This window comes from Festucalex cinctus, chromosome 6, assembly GCF_051991245.1.
Source record: "Festucalex cinctus isolate MCC-2025b chromosome 6, RoL_Fcin_1.0, whole genome shotgun sequence".
Taxonomy (NCBI): Eukaryota; Metazoa; Chordata; class Actinopteri; order Syngnathiformes; family Syngnathidae; genus Festucalex; species Festucalex cinctus.
Genome location: NC_135416.1, coordinates 641,061 through 655,660, shown reverse-complemented (window position 1 = coordinate 655,660; position 14,600 = coordinate 641,061). Strand labels below are relative to the sequence as shown.

At 40.7% G+C, this 14,600-nt stretch overlaps 2 protein-coding genes across 2 annotated transcripts; one reads left to right on the top strand and one right to left on the bottom strand.

Moving 5' to 3' along the window:
• The first annotated feature begins 447 nt into the window (after positions 1-447).
• cdc6 (cell division cycle 6 homolog (S. cerevisiae)) lies at positions 448-8,994 on the top strand. The gene is made up of 12 exons (XM_077523980.1): positions 448-608; positions 1,793-2,080; positions 2,884-3,126; positions 4,264-4,463; positions 4,531-4,682; positions 4,831-4,937; positions 5,039-5,178; positions 6,057-6,157; positions 6,231-6,292; positions 6,367-6,545; positions 7,270-7,410; positions 8,225-8,994. Exons 2-12 carry the CDS (start codon positions 1,801-1,803, stop codon positions 8,312-8,314), a joined length of 1,695 nt encoding a protein of 564 aa, XP_077380106.1. The 5' UTR covers positions 448-608; positions 1,793-1,800; the 3' UTR covers positions 8,315-8,994.
• ccsapa (centriole, cilia and spindle-associated protein a) lies at positions 8,578-14,389 on the bottom strand. The gene is made up of 4 exons (XM_077523989.1): positions 14,185-14,389; positions 12,654-12,990; positions 11,108-11,427; positions 8,578-10,838 (listed from the first exon to the last, which is right to left on the bottom strand). The coding sequence occupies exons 2-4, from the start codon at positions 12,979-12,981 to the stop codon at positions 10,605-10,607; spliced, it is 882 nt and encodes a 293-aa protein (XP_077380115.1). The 5' UTR covers positions 12,982-12,990; positions 14,185-14,389; the 3' UTR covers positions 8,578-10,604.
• Between the last annotated feature and the right edge of the window lie 211 nt (positions 14,390-14,600).

Genomic DNA, 14,600 nt, shown 5'->3' with positions numbered 1-14,600 from the left:
AGTTCAAGTTTTCTTTTTTCTCTCTTCAATTAAATATGGAATGTTGTTGTTAGTTTTTGTTTGTTGTTAACCAACTTCCTGAAATTGCTTCAAGTGGTCGCACACGATTGAATTCAGTTCATCCAAATGGATGTATTAAGTTTAATTTTGCGTTCATATCCAAAGTGATATGCAGAGTGAATCAATTTGTAGTCGTGTCGGTCGTGTAAGTGCATGAATTGAATTGGAGGCCATTTTGATCACGAACGCGACGTGTTCAAAAAAAAAAAAAGCTCCCCAAATTTGAATAAAACTCGAAAACAAAACAAAACGCCACTCGCGTTCCCGGCAAAACGAGCAGCTGTCGAATCTCCCGCCTCGCCTCCTATCGTCATTGGGGACGTAACATCCGGTGTCGAAGGAGGCTCGGCCAATGAACATGGAGCCGGACCGGCTTGGACCAATCGGTGAGCGTCAGGCCGGCCGGAAACAGCTGATAGGGGACAACATTTGGCGCTAAAGTTGTCTTGACTTTGCTTTGCTGGCGTGCACAAGTCGGAAGAAAAGAAGAGCAGCGACACTCGAACAACACCGGAACTATTTTATTTCCACCCGACACTCACTAAAAGGTAAGTTTACAATCGCTTTTAAACTTAATATTTTTTTGTGTGTGTGTCTGTGTCGAATGTGGATTAGTCACTTTTTGTGTCTGTCGAACGTGGAAGTGTCTCCTGTTTGATTTAAAATGATCCAATTCTCCTCAAATAATAGTATTTCCATTTAAACGTCATGTGGTGTTGACTATTACAACCATTTGCCTTTTGTCGTCTTCTAGTCTGCAAGTAATCATATTTTTTTTTGGCGGCGAAAATCTATTCTTTTATTTGGCGCCAACGACAAATTTGATCTCCCGCGCTTCTTTCTTTTTAGTTTCATTGCCTGAATGTTGTGATCCCAAAATGTAAACTTTTGTCGTCAGTGTTATGCCCCAAGATGTTTTTATGTCGCATACGTACGGTGGATATTATTTAGTCGTGACCGGCAACTCTCTCCTACTCGCGTTATTTTGCCGTGAACGGCTCTGAATGCTCAATCACTTAGCGAGACTTTTCACAAGGCTTTCATTTAGTTTTGCCACAGAAGATATAGGCTTAAAAAAAATGCAGAGCGGGAATCGAACTCGTAACCGAGCACCACTATCGCCCGATCAGTACACAGAATTTGTAGTTGTCGTTCTCGCGCGATTCACGAGTTGCCGGTCACGGCAAAAATGTCCACTGCGGCCATCTTGGCATCTGATTTGCTCGTCCTTATCTTTCCTTTGTGTCGCCAACTATTACAGATTAAAAAAAAAAAAAAAAAAAAAAAAGTATTCGGCTTTATAAATGGTGCGCTGCCGACGATCCTGATTTGAAGCTAATTTGAAACTCGGTCTAAACCTGTTTGAAAACGCTTTCTGATCTCGTCATGTTCTGATCTCATTTGAAACAAAATCAAATCCAAATTTAATCGCCAATAAAATGACCTAAACCTGATCAAAACTCATTTGAAGCCAGTTCTGACAGTAATTCTTTTTATGCAATCGTAACTTATTTCAAACGTGATGTAAACCCGATTAAATGAAAATGAGTCTTGACAATTTTGGTGCCACATTAATACAGACAACGCAGAAAACTTGAGACGTTTAGCCACCTTAAAATCTGAGCTGCAATTTTTCTTCTGTACCAACTGGGATCAAAATGTCAAGTCAATAACATGCGCATGTTTGTGTGATTTCTTGACGCTGTCTGACGTCTTTCTATTCCCGTTCCAGGTTTGGCGATGGCGAGCACTCGCACGAGCACTCGCACTCGCTCGCAGGCTCCCGCGCAGCCCACTCTGCCCTTCCCCAGACGCAAATCCGCCAGGGTGGCGGCGTCCAAGCCCAAAAGAAACCTGGCCGAGCCCGACGTGAAGACGACGACGACGACGACGACGACGACGATGCCGGCGGCTGCCATTCCCGCCCCGCTGTCGCCGAGGCGGCCGGCTGCGGCGCCGCTTCCCGTGTCGCCGGACGCGCCCCCGGCGAGGCTTCCCCTCAGCCCGCGGAAACGCACGGGTAAGCGCCATCTCCGACGTGAAAACATGTTGACCTCATCGAGTAGCTTAATGCTAGCAACAATACGAAACTGCGTAGGTGTGCTAATAAAACAAGCAGCAGTGTTGCAGTGGTTGGAAACGTTTTAAACTACACACATACAGTTGTCATGGATTTACTTTTTTTATTTTTTAAAATTCTCTGCCCAAAAGATGAAACATCATTGCATCTTAATCTTCGTGTTCTACCATCAAATTTTTTTATCATAATCCCCCTTTATTCTTATTTTCCTACACCATCCACCCAACAAGTGTAAAAAATAACCTTATTAAATGTAAACAAATCATTTTTTCCCTCCCCCAAATCACCAAACTTGCCATCTGACAATATACATCAATAATGATGCCAGAAGATGTTGATTATAAATTATTATTATCATCATTAATTTTGTTTTTATATATACATTTTTCCCCCTTATTTTTTTTCCAGATTATTATTATTTGTTTTTATTTCTTTTTAATAAATACATTTTTTTTCCCCCTCACAAGAAATATTTTTTATGGTCATAATTTTGTGTTTTATTTATTTATTTATTTTAAGAAAATACTTTTTAAGTGTGTGTTTTTTTTTTTTTCCAAGATTATTATTATTTTTATTTCTTTTTAATTAATTTTTTCTCCTCCCTCACAAGAAGTTATTTTTTAATGGTCCTAATTTTGCATTTTATTTATGTTTATGTATTATAAGAAAATAGTTTTTTTTTTTTTCAGATGTATTCTTATTTTTTTTTTAAATCTGTAATATTTGTTTGTGTCCTGTTGAAGTTGCCGACAACGTCCTCAACAAGGACGCGGCTCTTCTTCTGTTGCCGTCGCCTCCCAAGCAGAGCAAAGCGTCGTCGTCGTTGCCGTCGCAGCGCCGTTTAACCTTCGACGAAAACGGCGCCGTCTCGGATCGCCGCAAGCCGACGCCGTCATCGCCCGGCGCCGCCTCGGCGGCCGTCGCCGCGAGTCCGGCGCGACCCAGCCCCCGCGAGAAGGCGGCGGCGTGTCGACTCTTCCCCGAAAGTAAGTTTTTGTCTTGTGGTGTTTGCGATTTAAGAAAAAAAAAAAAAAGTCAAAATTTGGTCTGAATTGGATCAAAACCGCATGGTCTAAATTCATTTCAAATGTAAATCACTCATTTGAAACCTAAACTTGACCGAAATTAGATTTCAACACACTTTCAACTCAGCCCTGAACTTGATCAAATTCACTCAATTTAACATTTCACCGGAATCGTTTGTGAACTCATTTTGAAATGTGGTCTCAAACTGATTTTGAAAGCTCAACTCCTAAATCTCATCTAAGCTTCTTTGCACGGCAGCTGATTGAAGTAAATTGAATCTAAATGCAGTTTAAACCTGATTTTTAAAATCCATTTGGAATTTAAACCTGATCTGATGCGAACGTGAATCACTGTGCTGTTCATCTGGTCTCTTAAAAAAAAAAAAAAAAAGACATTGTGTTTTTGTTTTTATTTATTTTATTTTTTCAGAGTTAAAAAAACAAAAACTTCTGCTGTATTTAAGAAAAAAAAGCCTACAAACCTCAGTGCAATCTTAATATGAAGTGTAAACACATTTGAGACTAAATCTGATCTCAATTTGGTCTAAATGTGGTCTAAACTTAATCAAAATTCACTCTTAATCTGTGATAAACTCGTTTGAAACCAGATCTACATTTTTTTTTTTTAACTTTTACCTCATGTCCAGTATTATAGTTTTGATTTTTTTTTCCCGTTTTGATTTTGTTTTGAGTATTTTTTTGTTTTTAAATTTAGTTAGTTTTAATTTTTCAGGGTAGTTCTGATAGTTTTTATTAGTTTTAGTTATTTAATAAATGCTTCATTTTTAGTTAGTTTCAGTATTTAGAAAATTAATTAAATAAGTATTACTTGTGTGCAATATTTAAATAAAAAATAAATTAAAAAAAACCCAGCATGGGAGCGATGTCATCTTTTGGTGCTCGATGACGTCACTTCTGTGTGACACACTTTCAAATGTTCGTATTAAAATAAATCCTATTTAAAATCATCCCCAGAGGCTCATGTACTAAATATAATCATAGTTTAGTTTTGTAAAGATAAAATGTAGTTTCAGTAAATTTTTTTGTATTCTTATTCTTAAAGCATTTTTTTTAAATTTTGCCTGTTTGTGTGGTCAGAGGACGTCGCGGCGAGCGCGAAGCGGGCGCTGCACACGGCGCCGCCCGAGCGCCTGCTGTCGCGAGAGTCTGAATGCGGCGCCATCCGGACGTTTTTGGAGCGGACGGCCGCCCGCCGGCTGCCCGGCAGCCTTTACGTGTCGGGAGCGCCCGGCACCGGCAAGACCGCCTGCCTGCACTGGGTCCTGCGACACATGAAGGTCTTTTTACTTCCACTTTTGAAATCGTGTGAAAATGTGTTGTTGTAAACGTGCGTTTGTGTTTAAGGAGGAGCTGTCGCACGTGCGGACGCTGTCGGTGAACTGCATGAGCCTGCGGCGCTCGCGCGGCATTTTCCCGCTTTTGGCCGAAAAGCTGAACGTGCCCCCCGCTGGCCGCAAAAGTCTGCAGAGACACCTGAGCGGGCCCGGACCCGCCGTGTGAGTACACCTTCCCGAAAATCCCTCAGCAGAACCAGTAGAACTACTTTTGGCCTCAATAAAAATCCTCAAGTCACGTCAACGTGGTTTTGCTGGCAAAGCGCTACTTTTGTCCGAGTGCCGCTCCTCACCTGTTTTTGTTGTTCAGCTTGTTGGTTCTGGACGAGTTGGACCAGCTGGACAGCAAAACGCAGGACGTCCTGTACACCATCTTCGAGTGGCCGCACCTGCCGCAGTCCAGACTCTGTCTCGTCGGTACGAACGACGGCGGCATCGTCGTAATCGTTGGCCGCTCCCGAATCGGCGTTTCCCTTAATAAAAAGTGCGCGTTTGCTTTGCTTTTGTGTGCGGCGCAGGAATCGCCAACGCTTTGGACCTGACGGACCGCATCCTGCCCCGCCTCCAGGCCGTGCCTCGGTGTCGCCCCCTGCTGCTCAACTTCCCGCCGTACACCCGCGATCAGCTGGGCGCAATCGTGCAAGACAGACTCGCGCAGGTCAGACACAAGGGAGGGGAATGACTCACTTTTTTGTTTGTTTTTCCAACTTTTTTCCCTTTTTTGCTGATTTTGACTTTTTTTTTTTTTTTCCTGATTTTGACATTTCTTTTTCTTGTTTTTGACATTTTTCTTTTGCTGATTTTGACTTTTTTTTCCTTTTTTTGGTTTAGATTTTTTTCCTTTTTTATTTTGACTTTTTTCCCCTTTTTTGCTGATTTTGCCTTTTTTTTTTTCTTTTTTTGCTGATTTTGACTCTATAGCCAAATAAGGAAAAAAGTGAGTCATTCTTTTTGCTCGGGTCAGCAACTTTTTTTTTTTTTTTGGGAAAATGAGTTACTTGTTGGGTGCTGATGAATGTGAATGATTCATATGCACTTCTGAAATGATCTCAAATTAATCTTTTAATGATGGTATTATTAGGATTTAATCAGTCAATATTAGCTATTTTAAAATAGTCAAAAATTGGCAGAAAATCAGACATTAAAGAAAAATTGGACAATTTTTGACTTATTATGTTATATTTTTTATTTTATTTTGTATTTTTTATTTTATTTTATAATTTTTATCTTTTTTACTGTATTGGTTATTGGAATCATCTTAAAAAAAAAAAAAAAAAGTCCATATTATGTTAGAGATGAATATTAATTTGTGTAGACGGCGGCCATGTTCCATTTTTCTTTCCACAAACTGCTGGTGTTTACGTTTTCAAATGACATCATCAATCCTGGGAAATCACAATGTCCCATCACAGATGAGCTCTTAACTTTTAAGCTTGCGTCCGATTTCGGTTCGACACATTCGATTGAAATCGGTTTTGCAAGTTGATTTTTTTTTTTCCGTGTGTGACGTTTTCTGTATTTTGTGGCGGCGGTCAGGCGTGCGCGGACGGCGTGTTGGACGCGGCGGCCGTGCAGTTTTGCGCCCGCAAAGTCTCGGCGGTGTCGGGAGACGCCAGGAAGGCTTTGGACATCTGCAGGTGGGTTCTGCCGCTCGTGCTCTGCCTCCATTTTGACGCTTTGATTCCATATTTTTTGTGTGCGTGTTGGCAGGCGAGCCGTGGAGATCGTCCAATCGGAACACAGGAAGAAGGCGGAGCATCGTCCTGAACCAGGTCGGCGTCGGTGTCATCACGTGAATTTTTGTGTCGTCTGTCCGTGTTGAAGTTGCACGTTTTGTTTTTCCCAGAGTTGTGCAATTCTGCCGGCGTGCCGCAGGTGGCGCACGTCCTGTCCGAGGTGTACGGCGACCGCATGGCGGCGTGCGGCGGCGGCGACGAAAGTTTCCCGCTGCAGCAGAAACTTCTGGCGTGCTGCCTGCTCATGTTGGTGCGCGCCGGCAAGAGCAAGGAGGTGCACCTCGGCAAGGTGAGCGGCGCCGCACCGCCGCACCGCCTTGCCCTTGGAACAGACCTTATTTTAGTCAAAAAAAAAAAAAAAAAAAAAAAAAAAAAGCAAACTAAAATTCAGAAAACTATTTTGGACCAATATTAGTTAACTAAAACTAACGATTAAAATAAAAAAAGACACTTTTGGACCAAGGTTATTTTAGTTAACGAAAATTAACGGGGGAAAAAAACATTCTAATTCTACTAAAACTAAAATTCATTTTACAAAATAAAGTAAACGAAAATGCTTTTTTTTTTTTTTTTTTTTTTTTTTTTTAAATAACAAAACTGAAACTACATTTTATGTTTACATAACTATATAGCAAAAAATGTCCTTCATTTTAGTCTTCGGTAAATGCATGCATGATTTTAAATGTGATTTAAAAAAAATTAATGCTGCTATTAATAGGAATAAGGACGTTTGAAAGTGTCACACAGAAGTGATGTCATCTTGCAGCAGCCAATAGAAAAGCACCAAAAGATTACATCACTTCCATGTTTTTTTTTTTAAATATTGCACACAAAAAATACTTAAAAAAATAAATAAAACTAAAACGAAACATTTATGAAATAAACTAACAGAACCAGCCTGAAAACGAATTAAAACTTACTACACTTAAAAAAAACAAACCTCCAAAGTAACAAAATGAGAATTCCCAAACCTTTTCTAATACCGGCGTTTTGCCGTTTTTGTTTTGTTTTAGCTCCACGAGGCGCACAGCCGCCTGTGCGCTCGCCAGCAGGTGGGCGGCGTGGCTCAGGCCGAGTGTTTGTCGCTTTGCGCGCTGCTGGAGAGTCGCGGCATCTTCGCTCTCAAGAAGGCCAAAGAAGCGCGACTCACAAAGGTAACAAACGCGCACAAATTCCTGCCAGTCGGCAAGCTGAACGGCAAAATATCGTCCGCTTGGCCGCCAAACGCAATTTATTTGGTATTCCGTCCACTTCCTGTTTCATGTTGACTTCGCTTCCCATTGGCCATGTAACTCCTGTTGGTTTTATGCGTTCACTTCCTGTTAGCCGTCCAACTTCCTGCTAGTCAAACCTTCTTCCTGTTGGTTAGCGAATTGAACGGCAAACTCGCTTCCCATTGGCCATGTAACTCAACTTCCTGTTGGTTTTATGCGTCCGCTTCCTGCTTCAAGTTGACTTCCTGTTTGCCATCCAACTTCCTGCTAGTCAAACCTGCTTCCTGTTGGGTCAGAAAATTGAACGGCAAACTCGCTTCTCATTGGCCATGTAACTCAACTTCCTGTTGGAGTTTGCGTCCACTTCCTATTTGCCACCAAGCTGACTTCCTGTTAGCATCCAACTTTCTGCTAGTCAAACTTCCTGTTTTTTTGCATCCAACTTCCTGCTTCCTGTTGGTCATCACGTTCACTTCCTGTTTTTTTATCCACAGACTTCACATGCATCATCAAATGGTCAAGTTGGCCGCCATCTTCACTCTTTGCTAGTTACTTCCTGTTTGATTTAACTGACTTCCTGTTTGCAATCACTCATTGGTGTTCACTAGCTTCACTTCCTGCTGGTCGGATGTAAATTCCGGAAAGGTCGGCAAGGTTTATTGTAGTCGATGAAAACTCAATGGCTTAAAAAAACAAACAAACAAACTAGAAATCTAGTGACATTTTTTCACCTTTTTTTGTTTGTTGTTTTCAGGTGTCCCTGAAGATCGAGGAGGAGGCCGTTGAACACGCACTGAAGGATCGCACGCTAGTTGGGAGCATCCTAGACGCGGGACTCCCATGAATGTCGGGGCCGACAATTTTATTTTTGATTTTGGATTTTTACAATTTTATTTTAAGTGTTTTTTTTTTTTTTTTTAATCTCGTTTCTTATTAGGAGTGTTGGACTTTTTTCTGTTTTTTTTTAATTCCTGCGAAGTCCAAGTGTTCGTGGTTGTCAATAAACCAAGTGACACTGTTCTAAAGTTGTTGTTTTTTAAATAAATTGTATTTATTTTGAGTTTTCAAAATGGAGGCTGGGTGAGTGTAAGTATAGCAACTGTTGGATTTGTTGAAATAATTTTTTATTTTTTTTAATTGATCGTATTTTACAGTAACATCAAAAGTTAAAGTGAACACAAGTGTGGAGATATTGTAAACATTCTGTTCTGTGAGTGATGACACTTGTTTGGTGTCACGTGACCCGTAAAAAAAAAAAAAAAAAGCTGTCAAAATGGACCATGGAAAAATGAAATCCATATTTTGCATCAAGTGTAAAAACATTCTTTACGGTTACGAACGTTGGTGCTAATTAGCGCTAGCTTCTGTTGCAAGCTTTTCAACATTCAAAATTCACTTCTTTTTTTTTTTGTCCTATATATAAATACATTTCACATCTACAATATCAATAAATACAAATACATCCCCGTCACACAAGTCCAGCTTATTAAAGACGTGACAATTTTTTGTTTTTTTTGCATAGTTTGTACGGCAGCTTCAAGTCACACAAACTGGAAGCCAGCAATAAAATGACATCCAAATAAAAGCCTCAGCACCTAAAATGTCTTACAATCATTACAACCCTGCCCCCAAAAATTGTATTTTCATGTCATTTCCCTTTTAAGGGATCAATAAGAAATAGAAAATTTTAAAACGTCGTTTTATTACTGTAGTATTTGTAATTTAGTCAAGATTTGTATGAGAAATACAAAAATATTCAATATAGGTTTTAACTTTATAATTTGACTTTTACTTTTTAAGTTTAAAAAATATTAATTTTGAATTGAATTTACCCGCAATAACTAGATAAATTAGTAAATACAGCACAGTGGATAACACAAACGATATATGTGATTAATATTAAACATAATACGCATTTTGCCTTTCATTCCACTAGCCTTCATCTTTGAACCAACAGCACCATCTACAGGAAGTTCAAAAAATAATATATCAAGCTTCATTTTTCCCGTCACTACAAGGTGGATTTCAAATTAGGGATAGTAATCCAAGGTAGGGTTTCAAATACGTTTTAGGGTTTTAATTAAAGAGCGTTTCACAATTAGAGTTTCAAAGTATGGTTTTAAAAAATGAGGTTTAGCCGATACACACCCATGCAAGCCGTCGAAGCGACAGGGCGGCCATCTTGCTCCTCCCATGTATGTCGCGAGCAAACTGCTGTAAACTAACTCTACTTTATATGGAGTACAGATGAGTCATAGATGGGGGCGGGGTCTTCACTTTTTTTAAACGTAAATAAATATTAAGTGGACCGTATGTGCCATTTTGAAGACCCTCTTCTTCTTTTATCGCTCAGTTTGCATTGTAGGATGGTCGGAAGTGGGACTTGAGTTGAAACCAGGAAGTGCGTACAGGAACTTGAACTCAGAAATTTGCGAAGTCGAAAAAAAAGAAAAAAAGAACCCCGACTTCACCGACGGACTACAATATGACGTCACTCTGAATGGCGAAACACAATTTACTCGCATATAAAACTACATCGCTTTCTTCATTCATAATTATTCGACGTAACTTGACGTACGTGATACGTGTATGCCACTATCTCCCGCCATGAAATGATACTGTCAACTACTGAACTGTATGGAATGTTTATGAAATAAGATAAAAACAATAAAGGAAGCAAAATGAGCGAGCAGGTAAGTTTGCTGGAGGTCAAAATGAACTTTGAGGACCAAAATAAAAAAACAATTTACCACTATCCGCCATTTTGGTTGTTTACTTTCGCCTCGAAAAACAACTCGGATTTATCCGACTTTACTACACGACGATAGCCGAGAGGCCGAGACTTTTTACATATAGCGTATAGTTGATAATATGATTTTGTTTTGGATGTTTTATTAATTGTTCAGCACCTTGAGTTGCATTTTAATGTATGAAAGCTGCCATAGAAATAAAGTTTGATTTGATCTATTCAGATTAGTCGGGTTCGTTTTATTGGCGTTTGAAAGTACGGTTAGAGTTCTAAGACCTGTTAAGGTTTTAAATTAGGGTTTAAAGATGGCTTTCACATTTGTGTTGGGGTTTCAAAATAGAGTTTAAGATTCGGGTAGTGATTTTTTTTTTTTGAGGGGCGTCGTCTACCTGACGCGCGCGGAGAAGCAGCGCATGTACTCGGTCACCCAGCGCTCGTCCGCCGTCGCCACGGCGATGGCGGCGGCGGAGGCGGTCAACTGGCTGCGCTGCGAGCGTCTCAGCTTGTCCGGGTCGGCCGAGCGAGCGCGGCGCCGATCGCCCGTCGCCGGCCGCTTGTCGCGAGGACGCGTCGTTTTCGTCGCCGTTGTCGTCTGGACGCTGGCGTCGCAGCGCTCGCTCTGGAAAACGGACGCTCACAATTGGTCATTCAGTCATAAGCCGTTCATGTGCTTATTCACACCCCAAAAAATAAAAATAGATTTTTTAAATTCATTTTTTTCCTCATTAATGTAATATAATTTAAATTGACATTAAAAAGTGTTTTAAAATAAATCAACTAATTTTTAAGACATTAAGACGTAAAAACGCATAAATACGTCTTTGGGACACATTTAAAACAGAACGTATTTATACGTTTTTTAGGAGCAAATGAGTTAAGAAAACTTACATTGTTGGACGTTGCGCTTTTCTTGGCGCGCTCGTCTTCGCACGGGTTGTCGCTGGCGCCCCCTGGTGGCGGTTGGCTCTTGGCCCGCTCAGTTTTGCGGTCGGCCGGCGACTTGTTGCCCTGGCAACCGTCCCGGCCTCCCTGTTCCGAGTTTGGCGTGCGGCGACGGTGTCGTCGTTGTCGCCTCTGTGCCGGCTCCGGCTCGGCGGGTTCCCCGTTCGAGTCCGGCGAGTCCGGAGGCCCGTCGTCCGTGTTCGGCTGGTCGGAGGCGCCGCTCACGTTCGGAGGACTCGGGACCGCGTTTTCGGTCCGCGGCACGTCTGTCGCAAATCCAAACAATATTGACTGGTGACCAGATCGTTGTTTGTCCAGCTGATATTGATTGACGTTCATCCATCCATTTTCTTAACCGCTTAACCTCACAAGGGTCGCGGGGTCGCTGGAATCTATCCGGGCTTCGGGCAGTAGGCGGGGTAACACCCTCAACTGGTCGCTAGCCAATCACAACATTGAGTAATGTTCATTTATAAAAGAAGGCCATGTATAAATATTTTTTTTTCGATGGCGGGGCAATATTCAGAGAAAAAAAAAACTCGCAATTTTGCTACTTTAGAAAGTGGCAAGTTGGCGACTTTCTAAAGTGGCAAATTTGCGAGAAAAAAAACTCATAAATTTGCAAGTTTAGAAAGTGGAAAATTTTCGACTTTCTAAAGCGGCAAATTGCGAGAAAAAAACTCGGAAATTTGTGAGTTTAGAAAGTGGCAAATTTGTGACTTTCTAAAGTGGCAAATTTGCGAATTTCTCAAATGGCAAATTTGCGAGAAAACTTGTAAATTTGCGAGTTTAGAAAGTGGCAAATCGGTGAGAATTAATAAATTTGCGAGTTTAGAAAGTGGAAAATTTTCGACTTTCTAAAGCGGCAAATTGCGAGAAAAAAACTCGGAAATTTGTGAGTTTAGAAAGTGGCAAATTTGTGACTTTCTAAAGTGGCAAATTTGCGAATTTCTCAAATGGCAAATTTGCGAGAAAACTTGTAAATTTGCGAGTTTAGAAAGTGGCAAATCGGTGAGAATTAATAAATTTGCGAGTTTAGAAAGTGGAAAATGTGCCACTTTCTAAAGCAGCAAATTTGCGCGAAAATTTTTTGAGTAAATTTGCGAGTTTAGAAAGTGGCAAATTTGCGAGAAAACTCATAAATTTGTGAGTTTAGAAAGTGGTAAATTTGCAAAAAAAAATTGCAATTATTGATCAAATGAACCGTCAAAATCGACCAATTGATTATCGATGGAGTAATTGATTGTAAAAAAATATTTGCGCCCTCCTGTTGGAAACGCGAAGCCACTCCTCCCAGTTATATAGAAGTGGTTTCCATGGCAACGCGGATCAGGATGACAAAAGACATTTTCGGAGGGTTCGTCACGTGATCAAGTCGTTGTTAGCAGAGACGAAGAGGCGGGGCTAAATCCCAGCTCTCAAGTAAGTCTTAACCGTAAATTTGCACCAAGAAAACAAACGTTCCCACATTTTGCCGCCGTCGTTATCTGACCTGCCGGTGCCGCATGAGCGTCGACATCGGCCGCCTCCTCATCCTCATCCTCATCCCGGTCGGCCTCCAGCCCGGACCTCAGCCGGTTGTCGGCGGCGGCGGGGGTCACCGGCGCCACCCGGTTGCGCCCGTGGCGGGGCGTGGAGCGTCCGCTGGTCAGCACGGACCCGCCCTCCCAGCCCTCCCAGAACCAGGGCTTGTGCGAGTGCTCCATCAGCCGGCGGGTCAGGCGGTACTTGAGCGAGTCCTCGTAGCATTTGGAGAAGGTCTCCCACTTGGGATCCCGGAACTTCTTCATGTACTCCGTTCGCACTTTCTTGGTCACCATGGCGACGGGCTGCAGCGGCCGTGGATGCAAAACGCCAAATGAAAAAGCATCCTCACCGGGTCGGAATCATTTACAATTAAGGGCTGCAGCGAACAATTATTTTTCAGAATTCGGTATTGTCCAAAACCGAACATGTTTTCAGATCGACAGAGCAGAAAATGCTGAAGCAGAAATGAATTATGGTTCATTTACTGGTTCGGTCTGTAACATCACTTGACAGTTTAAAAAAAAAAAAAAAAAAAAAATGGAGACTATTGTTTTCCAAAGTACATGTCTTAGTTTGAGAAAAAGAAAAAAAATACAAATCTGATATTTATTGTTGAAACGTTGAATTTTTCAAGAAAGTTATCCAAACACCTTGATTTATTAATTGCAATTATTATATTTATACCTTATTTATTATTATTATTATTATTATTATTTAGGTATTTTGTTAATTATTTATTATTACTATTTTTATTTTTGTATTATTTTCATGTTTGTAATTATTATTATTGTAATTATTATTATTAGTCATTATTTATTATTAATTTTATAATAATAATTATTATTTATTTTATTATTATATTTTTATTTTTTAATATTATTTATGATTTTTTTTTTTTTTGTAATTATTATTATTTATTTTTCTTACTTATTGTATTTATTTTTATAATTATTTATTATTATTATTATTAAACAAATATTATTTAATATTATTATTATTATTGTTATTATTATTATTAGCTATTTATTTATACTGATTTATACCTATTTATTATTTAGTTGACTTAAAAAAAAAAAAAAAACTTAAATGTGAATATTGATTTCGACCTTTTGCGGCGGTTTACGGCGAGCGATCCCAGGTGACGTCAGATGCCAGGTACATTCCAAGGCCACGCCCCCTCCGATTGGCTGAGCTCGGCTAAGTGGATTGATTCTACTACACACGCGCCGTCACGTGACCCGCAACCTGTCAGCTTCAATGGAAACGACATCCATTATTGATTATTCACCTGAGCTGGTCGCGTTATTAGACGACTAATGGTGATGGTGGGCTTTCTTTTTTTTTTTTTAACGTTCTTATTTACCCGAGTTGAGGTTCTCGTACGATTCTGAAAAGCTCAGCGCGCCGTCGAGCTGGTTTGGAAACACTGCAAGGTTCGCTGAAATGGCGACGCTGGCGAAAGCGGGAGCGAATTTCAAACAGTTTCCAGTACTCACACAGAACTTCCTCTCGTGATGTCGTTCCGTTCGGGCTGCTGTGCGAACCGCTCGAGTGGCTCGAATGCCGATGGTGGCTACTAAAAGAGCAGCAGCAGCATCGGCCCGGTTCTGTTCACACCCCCCGAGAGAGGCAGGGGGAGCTCAAGCTCGCATGAGTGGAGACAACGACTTCCGGTTTGGCCCTTCAGTGTAGTATAAGACAGGAAGAGACTGGACGTATAAATCTATCTGCGAACCAAATAAAGCTAGGGAATTAAATTCAATTTGATGGTTATCATTTTCTGCAGACCATTCATGAAAAAAAAATGTTACACGGATGAGTTTGCATTGTCCAGAGGAAAAAAAGTGTAGGCTACATGTGTAGGTGGCAGCGTCAACATCCCGCAAGAATATTCAGAACACTGTGCGTCACA

Bases quoted from the DNA above. Each gene is read 5' to 3' on its own strand.
- cdc6 (XM_077523980.1), top strand. From the start codon at position 1,801: ATGGCGAGCACTCGCACGAGCACTCGCACTCGCTCGCAGGCTCCCGCG. The intron at 4,464-4,530 runs GTCTTTTTACTT...TTTGTGTTTAAG, and splicing joins GGGTCCTGCGACACATGAAG to GAGGAGCTGTCGCACGTGCG. The intron at 6,158-6,230 runs GTGGGTTCTGCC...GCGTGTTGGCAG, and splicing joins AAGGCTTTGGACATCTGCAG to GCGAGCCGTGGAGATCGTCC.
- ccsapa (XM_077523989.1), bottom strand. From the start codon at position 12,981: ATGGTGACCAAGAAAGTGCGAACGGAGTACATGAAGAAGTTCCGGGAT. The intron at 11,428-12,653 runs GTCAGATAACGA...GATTTGCGACAG, and splicing joins CGCTCATGCGGCACCGGCAG to ACGTGCCGCGGACCGAAAAC. The intron at 10,839-11,107 runs GTAAGTTTTCTT...TCCGTTTTCCAG, and splicing joins AAAGCGCAACGTCCAACAAT to AGCGAGCGCTGCGACGCCAG.